We start from the raw sequence: 14,471 nt of genomic DNA, 5'->3' as shown, positions 1-14,471 counted from the left end.
CACACACACACACACACACACACACACACACACACACACACACACACACACACACACACACACACACACACACACACACACACACACACACACACACACACACACACACACACACACAGGACAGAAATAGTCAAAACGATGGAGCTAGAGAAGATAGATTTCCATTAATCTTCACAAAATACGATTTTATTTCACAAGTCTTTTTATTCCATTTTTAAGTTCCTTATCCTTTGCTGGGAAAATCCGTTGTTGATTTTTTTACTGATTTGAAAAAGTTGATATACAGCTAGCTGTACAGTCCTCCAAGGTGGTTTATCTCATTCCTCTTCGACACTCAAACCTTATAGTCAGAGATTTAACACAACAAAAAAACACTTGAGGAACAGTTTAATTGTGACATTGAAGCACAACAATCCCATACATTCAGACATTTCTGAAGGGAGCAAATGAAATGCTTGTGGCAAAAGACAAGTACTGGGCTATGTAGACTCCACAAGCCATTAACGGCATCACTCCTCTCCCATACATGTTTCACGCCAGAGTACCAATCTCTGTCTGTCATTCCTTACTTTCTATGTTTTAATCCATCTATCTCTTTTCTGCTGTGACACATTCCATCCACATTCTGTATATGAGCTCACAACATTCGAGGTCCATGGTTCTATAAGTTGTGTGTTAGAACATTCCGGGCCCTGGGCTGAACCCCATGTCCATGTCCATGCCACGCGACCTCATCTGCCCCCCCATCATCATCATCGTCGTCTGCTGCTGGGGGGGGACGCCCATGCCTTGCAGAGACATCATCATGTTGGGCGACCCCCCAGGCCCAGGGTGGTTGTAGAGTACTCCCCTCTCCTTTCCCTGCATCATGCCCGCTGGACCCCCCTGTGACATCATCCGGTGCTGAGGTCCCATCATGCCCTGACCCATGAACCCTGGGGGCCCATGTGGCCGCATAGGATTATGGGAAGGGTTTCCCATGGGCATATCCTGGGGGCCCATAGTGCCTCCCGGCCCCCCGGGCATCCCCCCCAGCCCCTGCATGGGCATGCCCATCCTTGGGGGGCCCTCCCCCATCATCCCCTGCATCATTCCCTGCATGTGTGGAGGTTTCCCCCCTGGGCCGGGGCCATCTCCTCCTCCCCTAGGGAAATAGGACAGCGTCTGGCTGGGCTTGTCTGATGGGATGATCCTGGACAGGTCAAACTCTGGCATACCGGACGCTCCGGTTCGCATCACCTCATGCAGGTCTGCATCACTGAACTCTCCGTGCATGTTGAACTGTGGTCCTCCAGGGTTGTTGGGCCTACCTCCGTCGCCTCCACCTCCAGGAGGCATGTTCCCCATCCGACTCCCCATAGGACCCCCTTCTCCCTGGAAGCCCATGGGGTGTCCTGGGAAGCCCTGGGGCACAGGGCCGTTGTGGGGGGAGTAGGCGCCCTGCTGGGAGGGGGACTGGGGGAGGGGGTAGCCCTGCCCTCGGTGGGGGTAGCCCATGCGCCCCTGGGGCATCATCTGGGGGTTGCCCATGCCTTGGTCCTGGGGGTTGGGATGCATCATCATGCCATGAGGCATCATGCCCGGGCCAGGGCCCATGTTGGGGGGGTTTGGGGAGGGCATCTGCTGGGGCATGCCGTGGGAGAGAGGCTGTGAGCCCATGGGGGTCATACCCAGGGGACTGAGGACAGGCATGGGGCCAGAGGAGCCGGGGCCCATCATACGAGGAGGACCTTGGTGGTGGTTCATTCCCATACCTACAGAGGGCCACATAGAGAGAGAGGGACATTAGTGCACAGACAGCATGTTATAATTTAATTCCTCTTCAATCAAGTCGAGCTAACCATAAAGTCAAAGCTCTAAGAAAAAGTGTTACAAAATACATAAATTAAATCTCAAAATAATTATTTATTTACAAGATATTTGAATGCGGTATAACATGACATCTAAGCATGTCTCTGTCCACTCACCGTTGTTGTTCATGGAGGGCAGGTTCGGGGAGCGAGCAGGGGGCGAGTCGTCGTCTGAGCTCGCCACGGTCTTGATGGCGTCATGGTAGAGGGGGGTGGAGCTGGGCATGGCGAACTTGGACATGCGTGACATCATGATGGAGAGGGGGTTCTGTGATAGCGTAGGTTCGGGGGGTAGGGAGTAAGGGCTGCCGGTCGGGGCGCTGCCTGGACCCCCCTGGAGGGGCATGGAGCCAGACTGGGCTCCTGACGAGGGGGGTGCCGAGAGGGGGCCATTACCACCTGTGGAGAGGTTAGAGATATAAAAGTAAACTCTTTACATGAGTCCTATTCATTAAGTAGCAAAAAATACCCTGGTTACTTTGAAAGAAGGGACAATGTGTCAAACACATTTCAGGTTGACATACAATACATGTCAATTGTAAATAATGACATGAATTAATTTAGATACAATGAAGTTACATGACCACAAGGGGGAGCAATTTCCCTGAAATGGGAAAATGTTTTCTGCTTAGGGAAAATGTGTTTACATTGATGAGAATGATGCTTTCAATTGACTTATTGACTTATAAATAATTTGATTTGAAGCTGATGGAGACAAATTCTATCCTGTACTCCCAGATATACAACAGAGGTCTGTTTAGACTGCCTGGACAACAGACAGAGTGCTGCAGGAGGAGGGACGTTACAAAACAGCCCTCTATTCAAGACATGTCATCTTCACCCAATCATGCATCTCCATCAGGTAGTAAGTATAAAAAAACTCTCAAAATGAATATTATCTCTGTCTTGAAATCAACATTAGTAATGTTGTTCATCACAGCATGTAAGAGATAGATGTGAGAGCGAGAAGAGAGCAGTGAAGGGAGAAAGTAGATCAATCCAGAAAAGTACTGTACCTTGCTCCATATTTCCCATCATGTTAGGTGAGGTCATACTGAGGGGGGTTTTACCCCCTTGCTGCTGAGGGATTCCTGGGCTGGGCATGGGGGGTTTTGGGGAAGAGGCCCACCCTGGAGAAGGGTTGGGGAGGGACGGGGACCTCATATTTACAGGGGAGGCACCAGCAGACCCCATCATAGAGTGGGGAGACTTCATGGGAGCCGAGTTGGCAGTGTTAGGGGGGCCATTGGGTCCCGGAGGGCCGGAGAGCATACCAGCCAGCTGGGAGGGGGTCTGGGGGGACTTGAGGTTCCCAGAGGGAGAGCCCATCATGGGGGACTGCACCTGCCTCAAAGGAGGGGACTTGAGGGGGTTAATACTGGGTGAGCTGCCCCCTCCTGGCTGGATGATCAGCTCTGCAGGCTTACGTCCCCTCTGGCCCTGGGGGGGTCCGGCGGAGGGCGGGTGGTGGTTGAGGCGGCCATTGCCCCCCGTAGGGGTGGTCCTGTGCTCCGGGCCAGCATAGGCCTGCTCTCCATGAGGGCCCCTCATACCGCCAGGACCACCAGGGAAGGGTCGTGCGTGTCCCATGGGGAAGTCCCCTGGCTGGGGCTGGTCTGTGAAGTGCATCTGCCTTCCCTGGGGCCCCATGTTGTCCATTGGATGCCCTCTCATTCTCATCATCTCATCTGGGCTCATGTTCATAGGCCCCTCTCGTAGTTGGGGGTTCCCATGGGGGCCCATGCCAAACTCAGGGCCCATGTCCCGGCTCCCCATCACAGCCAGTCTGGAAGAGGGGCTCATGGGGCCCTCGCCGGGCATCCTGGGAAACATCATCCCGCCCCCGTTGCCTGGCTCCATGCCGCCTCTTTGGTGTCCCATCATCCTCTGCATCTCCATCATCATCTGCGGAGGAAGGCCCGGTCCCTTGTCGCCCCCCATGCCCTGGTGAAACATGGCCTCTTGGACTGACTGGGGGTTGGGGAAGCGCTCTCCCCGCACCCCTGGACCTCCGAACATACCCCCTGGCCCTCCTGGGAACCCCCGGCCGTCCCCCATCCTCGGGGGCATGTCTTCAGGCCAGCCCATCCCAGGCCTGGGGGGTCCCTCCATGTCAGGGTTCATCATGCCCTGGGGGAACCCAGGCATCCTCTGCATGTGAGGAAGCATCCCTCTGGGGCCCATGGCAATACGATCGTGATAGTGCTCTGGTGGCCCTCCCGGCCCCCCTGGAACCCACACCTCTCCGGGGCCCATCTGGTAGGGTGGTGGGGGCCCTCGCATCATGCCGCGCGGCCCGTGGGGGTGCATCATCATGTCGGGAGGAAGTGGGCGGTGATGCATTTCCTGTTTTCTCTTCTTCTCCTCGTAGAACTCCTGCTGCAGCTTCAGCCAGGCCACCTGCTCCGGGGTCATGTGATCTCCGTCCCCACACCCTCCAGGACCCATCATGTGCCCCAGCTCATCTGGGAAAGGGGGCATGTCTCTGGGGTGACCATGTGAGGGGCCAAATGGGGTTCCCTGGGGTCGGGACCCTCCCGAACCCCCTGGTGGACCTAGGCTCTGGGATTGGGCCATCATGGCCTGGAGAGGGCCCTGCTCCGGCCTCCTGGGCCCCCCATCGGGCATGCCGTCGTGGGACTGGGGGAGTCCCCCAATAGGACCGGGTGGCGGTGGGGCATCGCGGTCATCAGGGAAGAGCATGCGCTGGATGTCTCGCAGGGTCTGGAGGGAGCGCTGGCGGTGCTCTAGCTGTTCCTGGGACAGGCCCTCTGTGTTGGCCTCCATGTTGAGAAGTTCCTGGGCCAGTTGCTGCTGTTGCTGCTGGGGAGTCAGACCAGGCTGACCCATCCCTATGGGCCCCAGCCCTCCTCCTTCACCAGGCTGAGGGGGGTTCAGAGGAGGCATGCCCTGCTCAGACTGGGGCTGGCACCCAGGGGTCTGGTCACCTGGACCCATGGTATTACCAGGGCTGCTGCCATGGAGGTTCTTGGGGTCCATGTCTGCTGAGGAGGCCCCATCCTGGGTGAGTGAACCAGGCTTTACCCCCTGGGGAGGGGCCTGGGGTGGCGCTTGATCAGTCAGGCCAGGTTTAGACCCTGTCTGGTGGTTCTTGTCTGAGGAATGAGATGAGGACTGCTGGGAGGGCTTGGAGTCACCTCGGAGGGGTCCTGCCTGATCGTTCTAAAACAGAGAAAGGAAAAAGCGATAAAGGCAGGGGGATAAGAAATGAGGTTTGAGTAAATGAGGGTTTGTAAATCAAGTATTTATCAAAGCTGACTCTTTGCCAAGTTATGCCAAGTTACATGTCTAGTCATCACATCATGGCAGTGTGTGTGTGTGTTCTTACCAGGGGTGGGAGGGGGATCTTGTCCTTGCTGTTGGAGATGTTTCTCATGTGGAAGTTGATGATGTTTTCTGAGTGGCCTGTTAGAACAGCATCAGCAGCCCTGAGGAACAGAGACCAGACAGTCACATTTGTGTCTGTGTCTGTGGCAGCAGAATGAGGGCAGTGTTAGCAAAGGGCATGAAGGAAATGCCGAGGTCGACAGACTAAACAAACAGTTTCACACACATCTTCCACTTTACATCCACAACTTTCATCTCCTATTCCGTACAGAGGACAGTGTAAAATCGGAGACAACTGAAACAAGAACACACTTTCAGGCAAGCACACTGAAAACAAAGCATAACTGCAGGCGAGCATGTTAGGAGAGCTAGATTTCTGGATTTTATATCTCCACTCCTTTCTCAGGTGTGTGTGGTCTATCCAAACCAAGCTCAGAATAACCTGGTGTGTGGAACACTGAGTTTGCTGAGGGAACACGTCACACACTGCAACTACAATGACTACAGCTCAATCACTAACATATCATGGGATATTAGGACCATTAACATGGTTTCCCTGCCATCTCCCTTACTTGTTGGCCATCTCTGTAGTGAAGACGTAAACCACTTTAGACCCAGCCTTCTGACCACCCGCCGACTCCGACGCTGCGCCCTGGCCTCCTAGTGCATTGTGGGAGGGTGTGGAGGAGCGGCTGAGTCCGGCGTTGGGGGGAGGATGGGAGTTGGAGTCCTGGGGCTTCACGTCACTGGAGTTACAGTCTGGGGAGGGACAGAGGATCATGTTACTGTAGTTTACAGTAGTGGGTGGAAATGGGGTTGACGGAAGGACAGACACTCACTGAAGAATCCTTTGTCGTCCTCATCACTCTCTCCTCCAGAACACCAGTCAGCTCCACTGTAGGGCTGCCTCCTCTCAGCCACACACATCCTCTTCACCCTGTTACTGTCTGTATACACACACAGTCAGTGTGTAACCGTGTGTGTCGCATGTACTTATACAGTTACAGCTGAGCTCTCTATCAATAATACACAAACACACGCCCTCCCCCTCCTTTATCAGAGCGCAGTCCTGTCCACCAGACTCCCAGGAGGAGAGGAGAGAGACAGCAGCATATCAAGTCAGTGTGTGACCATAATGACACGCTTTCAGGGGCCTGCTGATGTTTCTACAGCCACAACACCACATGTTCACACAGACAACATGGACACGTAACATGCCCACGAACTTCAGCAGCTATTGTGTCAGAGAGGCAAGATGTAAGCACTTTAGTTTCATGGAAATGGGAGCTTAGAAAGTGTAAGGAAGGTTAGGATTTGTAAAAAGTACTCTACTTAATACCACTTGACATATTTGACCACTATTTAGAGTGCAGTGTACTACTCACCCTTGTCGTCGCTGGTGGGCGTGGCTGTGCCTGGCTGCTGCTCGTTGTAGGACTCCACTGAGGTGCTCCTCTCCCTCTTCACCTTGACCTTTGTCCCCTGTCCCCCAGAGTTCAGGCCCTGGCCGTTCTTCAGACCCCCCATACCTCCTGGACCCACCCCTGACATGCCGCCCTGCTGGGAGCCCTTACCACCCACTGTCTTGGGGTCGCATGGCGAGGCCTGTGATTGGCTGCCGGCGCTTCCTGGTTTGCTCTGATTGGGAAGTTTGGAGTCCATCTGGGCGGCGCCACCGGAGGGGGACATGACTGGAGGGGAGCGCACCATTACCTCTGGCTTGGGTTTAGGACTGAGAGAGGTAGGGAGAGGGAAGAAGTGCTCATCAATGACATAGCCTTGGGGTGTGTGTGTGTGTGTGTGTGTGTGTGTGTGTGTGTGTGTGTGTGTGTGTGTGTGTGTGTGTGTGTGTGTGTGTGTGTGTGTGTGTGTGTGTGTGTGTGTGTGTGTGTGTGTGTGTGTGTGTGTGTGTGTGTGTGTGTGTGTGGACATATTTAACTATACTTGTGGTGACCAGAAGTCCCCAGAAGAATTGTAAACAAAAAATTACCAACTGGGGACATTTTGTTAGTAACGACAAGGTCAAATGCTATTTCTAGGGGGTTTAGGGTTAAGGTTAGAATTAGGTTTAGGAGCTAGGGTTGGTTTTCGGGTTAAAGTTAGGGTAAGGGGTTAGGGAAAATATGATTTTGAATGGGACTGAATTGTGTCCCCACAAGGTTAGTCTCTTTGTCCTTTTACTTCCCCACTATGACACAAATGCTACCAGGGACACAGAGGGAACAGGCTGAAGCCTGGGGCTAGAGTTAACGTGTGCCCAGTAAACAGACTCCTTGACTAGGGGAGGCTCAGCTGTAAGAGGCCAGAGAGTCAGACGGCTGGCTTGGAGTGAACCAGACTGACCTCTTGTCCCATCAACCCCTCCCAATCTCCCCTCACTCCCCTCTTTCCACTGCCGGGAGGGGAGACTGACAAAATAGTTCAAATCACACACAAATGTGCATGCAGACACACACTCACTCACTCATTCGGCAGCTCTGTTTGTATGGAGGTGCCCGAATATGAACCGACTAAAACAGTGGGCCTACTGTGTCCAGGATTTACGCTGTGGGAAATCCCCCAGCCTACCATGATCCATCATTATAGCTGCTAACCACTGCTGTACAGTTAGAGTATAGGAGCAGACAGAGGGAAGGGAAACACACTTTTCTCACTGGCCAATACTGCTGTAGGAATAATTCCAGCCAGAGTCTTATATTTGGCTCTGATCCCAAGAGGAGAGGCAGAGCAGGGCGTCTGCTTCTGAATGGCCATGAGTAAAGTACAGTTCAGGAGAACAGGAACAGTCCAACTGGCAGAGATCACTATACCACACCCTAAATGACAGACACATTCAGCCAGAGAGGAGAGAGAGAGCGGAGAGAGAGACAGGAGAGATATGAGAGAGAGAGAGAGAGAGAGAGAGAGAGAGAGAGAGAGAGAGAGAGAGAGAGAGAGAGAGAGAAGACTGGCAAGGGTTTGGCAGGGCAGAAGCTGGTTTCCAGTGGCTCCAGAAACATGAGTCAGCAGAAAGAACATTCAAACACAGTGTACTCCCTGACTTAAGGACACACATTATTACTACCACTACCACCACCACCACCACCCCCCCACCACCACCACTATACACACACACACAGTACACTTGCTCTCCCTCACCTCTGTGTGTTGGTGGATGGGGAGTTCTTCAGTCTGTTGTGATGAATGGAGGGGGCTCCCAGTACCACAGAGCAGGGTGGGGTGATGAGCTGGTGGGGGCTGCCTGTGTGTGTGTGAGGGGCTTTCCCTCTGCCGTTCCCTCGGCCACCCGAACCAGGAGCACTGTTCCCGATATTCCCAAGATTCCCCCGGCCGTCCTTGGCCTCCTCTCGTTCTTTCTTCCCTCGCTCTTTCTTGCTGAAATGTGTCGCTGCCGTCCCTCCTGCCACGGCAGGCCTCTCCTCCTGGACCTCCAACATGCTCTGTGTGTGTGTTTGTTTTAATAAGTGTGTGTATGTGAGAGAGAGAGAGAGTGCTTCTGTATGAGGAAGAGAGTGTGTTTGTGCCTGAGGTTTCCCCAAGGGGCTCTCACAGCCCTTGGGCACTCTGTGGAGAGAAAACAGAAGATAATAATTAGACAGAAATGTTAGAACACCTTTACAACAACTTATTGATGTCTCATGGTCATTGGTTCTAACATGTTTGTAAAGAATTCCGTTGTGTATCATCCTATCTGGTAGAAGTGGTGGGAGTCCCTGAATGTGGTTGACTGGAGAAACCAACAGAATACTAATGGAAGCTCCACTAACTGAGCACTCAATTATGACTGGATTCCTACGGACGAGTCCATACATGTTCTTATACTGTGTGTGTGTGTTCTCTATGTTGCAGCAGTGTGTATGTGTTCTACGCTGCAGCAGTGTGTGTTTTCTGCCCCTCTGGTAATGACATGAGAATGGGCAGTGAGCAGCACAGTCAGATCATACTGTCATCCTGCAAATATTTAGGAACTCCTCCAAAAACACTCAAATACTGTAACCGGCTCCAGAGATCTCCTGCAGGGAGGGAGAAAGAGTGAGAGGGAGCGAGAGAGAGATTGAGAGAGCGAGCGAGCAAGCGATGCTGGGACTGGAACAGACCAACACACTGCTAGCTGCTCCTACACAGGCTAACTAGAAACACTACTGTACAGGCTTGCACACGCGAGTCAGTGTGTAACCAGGGTCAAGCCAGTCTCTACTAGGTTGAGCCCCATCCCCCCAGTTTTAGTTGCATGTCCCTATATAATAAAAAGCTAAAAAATTAAAACTATTGAGTGAGAGGTTGGCTTTTGAGTGACAGAGTGACTGTCAACACAATGGAGAGGGTGCACCGCGGTGTGTAGGGGGGATACGGAAAGCCACTGGGCGGTTAGGTATGACTCCTTCGGGTTTCCATAAAAGCAGGGAACAAAAGTATTGACATCCCTGTGGTAGGCTAAGTGAAAAACGTCATACGCCGCCGCCTGTAATATTTTATTTTGATTTATAAGTGTGGGGTCAAGTCTACCGTTGAAGCTGCTTGCTCAACTCTGCCTCGTGCGCCACAACTACAGAGTTTAGTTAGCGTCTTAGCTAGCTGTAAAAAGTGTTAGTGTTATTAGCCTTAGTTAGCTGTAAAAAGTGTTAGTGTTATTAGCCTTAGTTAGCTGTAAAAAGTGTTAGTGTTATTAGCCTTAGCTAGCTGTAAAAAGTGTTAGTGTTGTTAGCCTTAGCCTTAGCTAGCTGTAAGAAGTGTTAGTGTTATTAGCCTTAGCTAGCTGTAAAAAGTGTTAGTGTTATTAGCCTTAGCTAGCTGTAAAAAAAATGTTAGTTTTATTAGCCTTAGCTAGCTGTAAAAAGTGTTAGTGTTATTAGCCTTAGCTAGCTGTAAAAAATTTTTTAGTTTTATTAGCCTTAGCTAGCTCGAACCAGTTAATCTGCCACGGTGGATATCAGAAATTGGAGAAAGAGAGCGATGAGCAGAAACATCAAACCACCGAGGCCGCCACCAAGCCCAGCAGCGATGATCAGTGGTGTAAAGTACTTAAGTAAAAACACTTTAAAGTACTAGTTAAGTCTTTTTTTGTGGTATCTGTACTTTATATTTAGTTCACTACATTCCTAAAGAAACAAATGTACTGTTGGGTGAAACATTATTAATGCTTAACAGGACAGGTCCAATTCACACACTTATCAAGATCCCTGGTCATCTTTACGGAATCTGATCTGGCGGACTCACTAAACACACATGCTTTGTTTGTAAATGATGTCCGAGTGTTGGAGTGTGCCCCTGGCTATTTGTACATTTAAAAAAAGAAGAAAATGGTGCCATCTTATTTGCTTAATATAAGGAATTTGAAATGATTTACACTAACTTGATACTTAAGTATATTTTTGCAATTACATTTACTTTTGATATTTAAGTATATTTAAAACCAAATAGTTTTAGCCTTTTACTCAAGTAGTATTTTACTGGTATCTTTACTTTTACTCAAGTATGACAATTGGGTACTTTTCCACTACGTGCAATGATGCTGCCGAGCTCAGCTAGCTCCGTGTGCAGAGCCTACCCACCCTTCCACAAGTGCAATGATGCTGCCGAGCTCAGCTAGCTCCGTGTGCAGAGCCTACCCACCCTTCCACAAGTGCAATGATGCTGCCGAGCTCAGCTAGCTCCGTGTGCAGAGCCTACCCACCCTTCCACAAGTGCAATGATGCTGCCGAGCTCAGCTAGCTCCGTGTGCAGAGCCTACCCACCCTTCCACAAGTGCAATGATGCTGCCGAGCTCAGCTAGCTCCGTGTGCAGAGCCTACCCACCCTTCCACAAGTGCAATGATGCTGCCGAGCTCAGCTAGCTCCGTGTGCAGAGCCTACCCGCCCTTCCACAAGTGCAATGATGCTGCCGAGCTCAGCTAGCTCCGTGTGCAGAGCCTACCCACCCTTCCACAAGTGCCACCAGGATAATGGCTCAACCTCCAACTGTTCCTGTTGATCTTGGAATAGAGGAGCCGAGCCAGCCCAGGTTAGCCTAGGATCCTACCCTAGCAGCAGGTTCTGTCCAAAAACCTACGTTGTTTGGATTAGTTGGATCTCCATTGGCCTTTTATTTACTGTGTTTGTTTACTGTTAATGGAACTAGCCTAAATATAGATTGTGTCATGCCTTTAATCGATCTGATATTTTGTTTACTAGGCCTACTACTGTGTATTATAAGCCAAACTGCTATTCAGTATTTTTGTTTGCATGCATGGATAACTAGGCTACTACTTTCAAGATTTAATTTGCATTATGTTGGTCAGACAACCGTGTGTACGGCTGAACTCACAAAGGGCAATTCACCTATTACAAACAGCCCATCTTGTGGCCTATATATAGTTGAAGTCGGAGGTTTACATACACCTTAGCCAAGTACATTTAAACTCAGTTCTTCACAATTCCTGACATTTAATCCTAGTAAAAATTCCCTGTCTTTGGTCAGTTAGGATCACCACTTTATTTCAAGAATGTGAAATGTCAGAATAATAGTAGAGAATGATTTTTCAGCTTTTATTTCTTTCATCACATTCCCAGTGGGTCAGAAGTTTACATACACTCAATACGTTCGGGGAATTTTGGCCCATTCCTCCTGACAGAGCTGGTGTAACTGAGTCAGATTTGTAAGCCTCCTTGCTCGCACACAATTTTTCAGTTCTGCCCACAAATTTTCTATGGGATTGAGGTCAGGGCTTTGTGATGGCCACTCCAATACCTTTACTTTGTTGTCCTTAAGCCATTTGGAAGACCCATTTGCGACCAAGCTTTAACTTCCTGACTGATGTCTTGAGATTTTGCTTCAATATATCCACGTAATTGTACTTCCTCATGATACCATCTATTTTGTGAAGTGCACCAGTCCCTCCTGCAGCAAAGCACCCCCACAACATGATGCTGCCACCCCGTGCTTCACGGTTGGGATGGTGTTCTTCGGCTTGCAAACCTCGCCCTTTTTCCTCCAAACATAACGATGGTCATTATGGCCAAACAGTTATATTTTTGTTTCATCAGAGGACATTTCTCCAAAAAGTACGATCTTTGTCCCCATGTGCAGTTGCAAACCGTAGTCTGGCTTTTTTATGGCGGTTTTGGAGCAGGGCTTCTTCCTTGCTGAGCGGCCATTCAGGCCATTCAGGTCGATATAGGACTCATTTTACTGTGGATATAGATACTTTTGTACCCGTTTCCTCCAGCATCTTCACAAGGTCCTTTGCTGTTGTTCTGGGATGGATTTGCACTTTTCGCACCAAAGTACGTTCATCTCTGGGAGACAGAACGCGTCTCCTTCCTGAGTGGTATGACAGATGCGTGGTCCCATGGTGTGAATACTTGCATACTATTGTTTGTACAGATGAACGTGGTACCTTCAGGCGTTTGGAAATTGCTCCCAAGGATGAACCAGGCTTGTGGAGGTCTACAATTTTTTTTCTGATGTCTTGGCTGATTTCTTTTGATTTTCCCATGATGTCAAGCAAAGAGGCACTGAGTTTGAAGGTAGGCCTTGAAATACATCCACAGGTACACCTCCAATTGACTCAAATGATGTCAATTACCCTATCAGAAGCTTCTAAAGCCATGACATCGTTTTCTAGTATTTTCCAAGCTGTTTAAAGGCACAGTCAACTTAGTGTATATGTAAACTTCTGACCCACTGGAATTGTGATACAGTGAATTATAAGTGAAATAATCTGTCTGTAAACAATTATTGGAAGAATTACTTGTGTCATGCACAATGTAGATGCCCTAACCAACTTGCCAAAACTATAGTTTGTTAACAAGAAATTTGTGGAGTGGTTGAAAAACTAGTTTTAATGACTCCTACCTAAGTGTATGTAAACTTCCGACTTCAACTGTACATTACCAACGAAGAAAACATTCACCTGAAGAAAACTGAAAACACACCAAACGAGCCAATGGATGCCGAGCCAATAGAAGCCTCACCTTCCTGGCTATAATACTGGGGCACGCATTCATTTCCTCACTTCAATACCGTGCATCAGCGAGCCCAAACCCTCTGACGAAGTGGGGCCAAAATATGTTATACCTCATTCCCTCCTTCAGGGAACAGTAATTATATTCAGTACTGTACGTCCTGTAGGTCACTCAGTATAATATACTATGGGGACATACAATCACGCACCAAGCCGGCTCAGAGGGTACCAAACTAGGAAGCCCACGGCAACTCAAGCAGACATAGGTTTCACCGGCTCCAAAATGGGCTTACAGAAGCCACCTTTTCCCCTAATACTTACCCGAGAAGCCTGAACTGTCAGAGCCCCATACAGGGAACCAGAACCTACTGGAACTTGGCTATGCGCATTGACACGATGCCACTGCAGCCCAAGTCCATAGACCCCACGGTTCCAAGAACAACTCTACACACTCACTGACACTCCAATACACACAAAATGCACAAACATTTATACTGACTCTACACTCACTCACATACAAACTTCATTTACGCTGCTGCTACTCAGTCACCTTACCCCTATACCTCTATCACTCCAGTATCCCTGCACATTGTAAATATGGTACTGGAACAGACCCTGTATATAGCTTCTTACTTCTCGTGTTCTTATTTCTATTTCTTGTTTGTTTTTGTTCTACCTTGTTATTTTTGTGCTACATTGATATTCAGTACTGCGTTATTGGGTTTGAAGCTTGCAAGAAAGGCATTTCACTGTACTTGTGCACGTGACATATAATAAAATACAGAAAAACTTGAATACAACGCTCCCCATCCCACTAAGGATGATACTGTCGTGATCACCCTGCGGGGCACTACCCGGCCCATGAGAACCCCCTGCAACAGCAGTCGCGGGTCCCTCCAAGGAGTCAACGTCCTTAGGCACGACGGGAATACCTCAAACAACCAATGGAGGGACGGGATACGTCCAGATGCAGCGACAGAAGCCCCAGAGGCACCCCAGCTATCAGAGGCCATCAAATCCAGGCTGTATCACATCCGGCTGTGATTGGGAGACCCATACGGCAGCGCACATTTGGCCCAGCGTCGTCCGGGTTTGGCCGGGGTAGGCCGTCATTGTATATAAGAATTTACCTGACTTGCCTAGTTAAAAGGTTAAATAAAAAATGTTATTTTATTGGTCACATGGTAAGCTGATGTTATTGCGAGTGTAGCGAAATGCTGCTAGTTCCGACAGTGCAGCAATATCTAGCAAGTAATCTAACAATTCCACAACAACTACCTAATACACACAAATCTATGTGAAGGAATGGAATAAGAATATATACATATAA

General features: G+C 49.7%; 1 protein-coding gene across 4 annotated transcripts in view; it reads right to left on the bottom strand.

Moving 5' to 3' along the window:
- Nucleotides 1–370: 370 nt before the first annotated feature.
- LOC120058445 (B-cell CLL/lymphoma 9 protein-like) overlaps nt 371–14,471 on the bottom strand; it is a 33,041-nt gene continuing 18,940 nt past the window's right edge. For 3 of the 4 annotated variants that reach the window (XM_039007102.1, XM_039007104.1, XM_039007103.1), the window contains 8 exons: nt 8,337–8,762; nt 6,584–6,930; nt 6,038–6,145; nt 5,771–5,957; nt 5,200–5,299; nt 2,867–5,033; nt 1,968–2,249; nt 371–1,754 (listed from right to left, as the gene is read on the bottom strand). In XM_039007102.1, the coding sequence (XP_038863030.1) occupies nt 676–1,754; nt 1,968–2,249; nt 2,867–5,033; nt 5,200–5,299; nt 5,771–5,957; nt 6,038–6,145; nt 6,584–6,930; nt 8,337–8,635 (4,569 nt within the window). In that variant the 5' untranslated portion in view covers nt 8,636–8,762 and the 3' untranslated portion in view covers nt 371–675. The remainder of the gene's footprint in view (nt 1,755–1,967; nt 2,250–2,866; nt 5,034–5,199; nt 5,300–5,770; nt 5,958–6,037; nt 6,146–6,583; nt 6,931–8,336; nt 8,763–14,471) is intronic. The other variant, XM_039007106.1, reaches the window with a different exon arrangement.

This window comes from Salvelinus namaycush, chromosome 13 (assembly GCF_016432855.1).
Source record: "Salvelinus namaycush isolate Seneca chromosome 13, SaNama_1.0, whole genome shotgun sequence".
NCBI classification, from domain to species: domain Eukaryota; kingdom Metazoa; phylum Chordata; class Actinopteri; order Salmoniformes; family Salmonidae; genus Salvelinus; species Salvelinus namaycush.
Note: the sequence above shows the minus strand (reverse complement) of the source record. Positions and strands in the feature narration are given on the sequence as shown.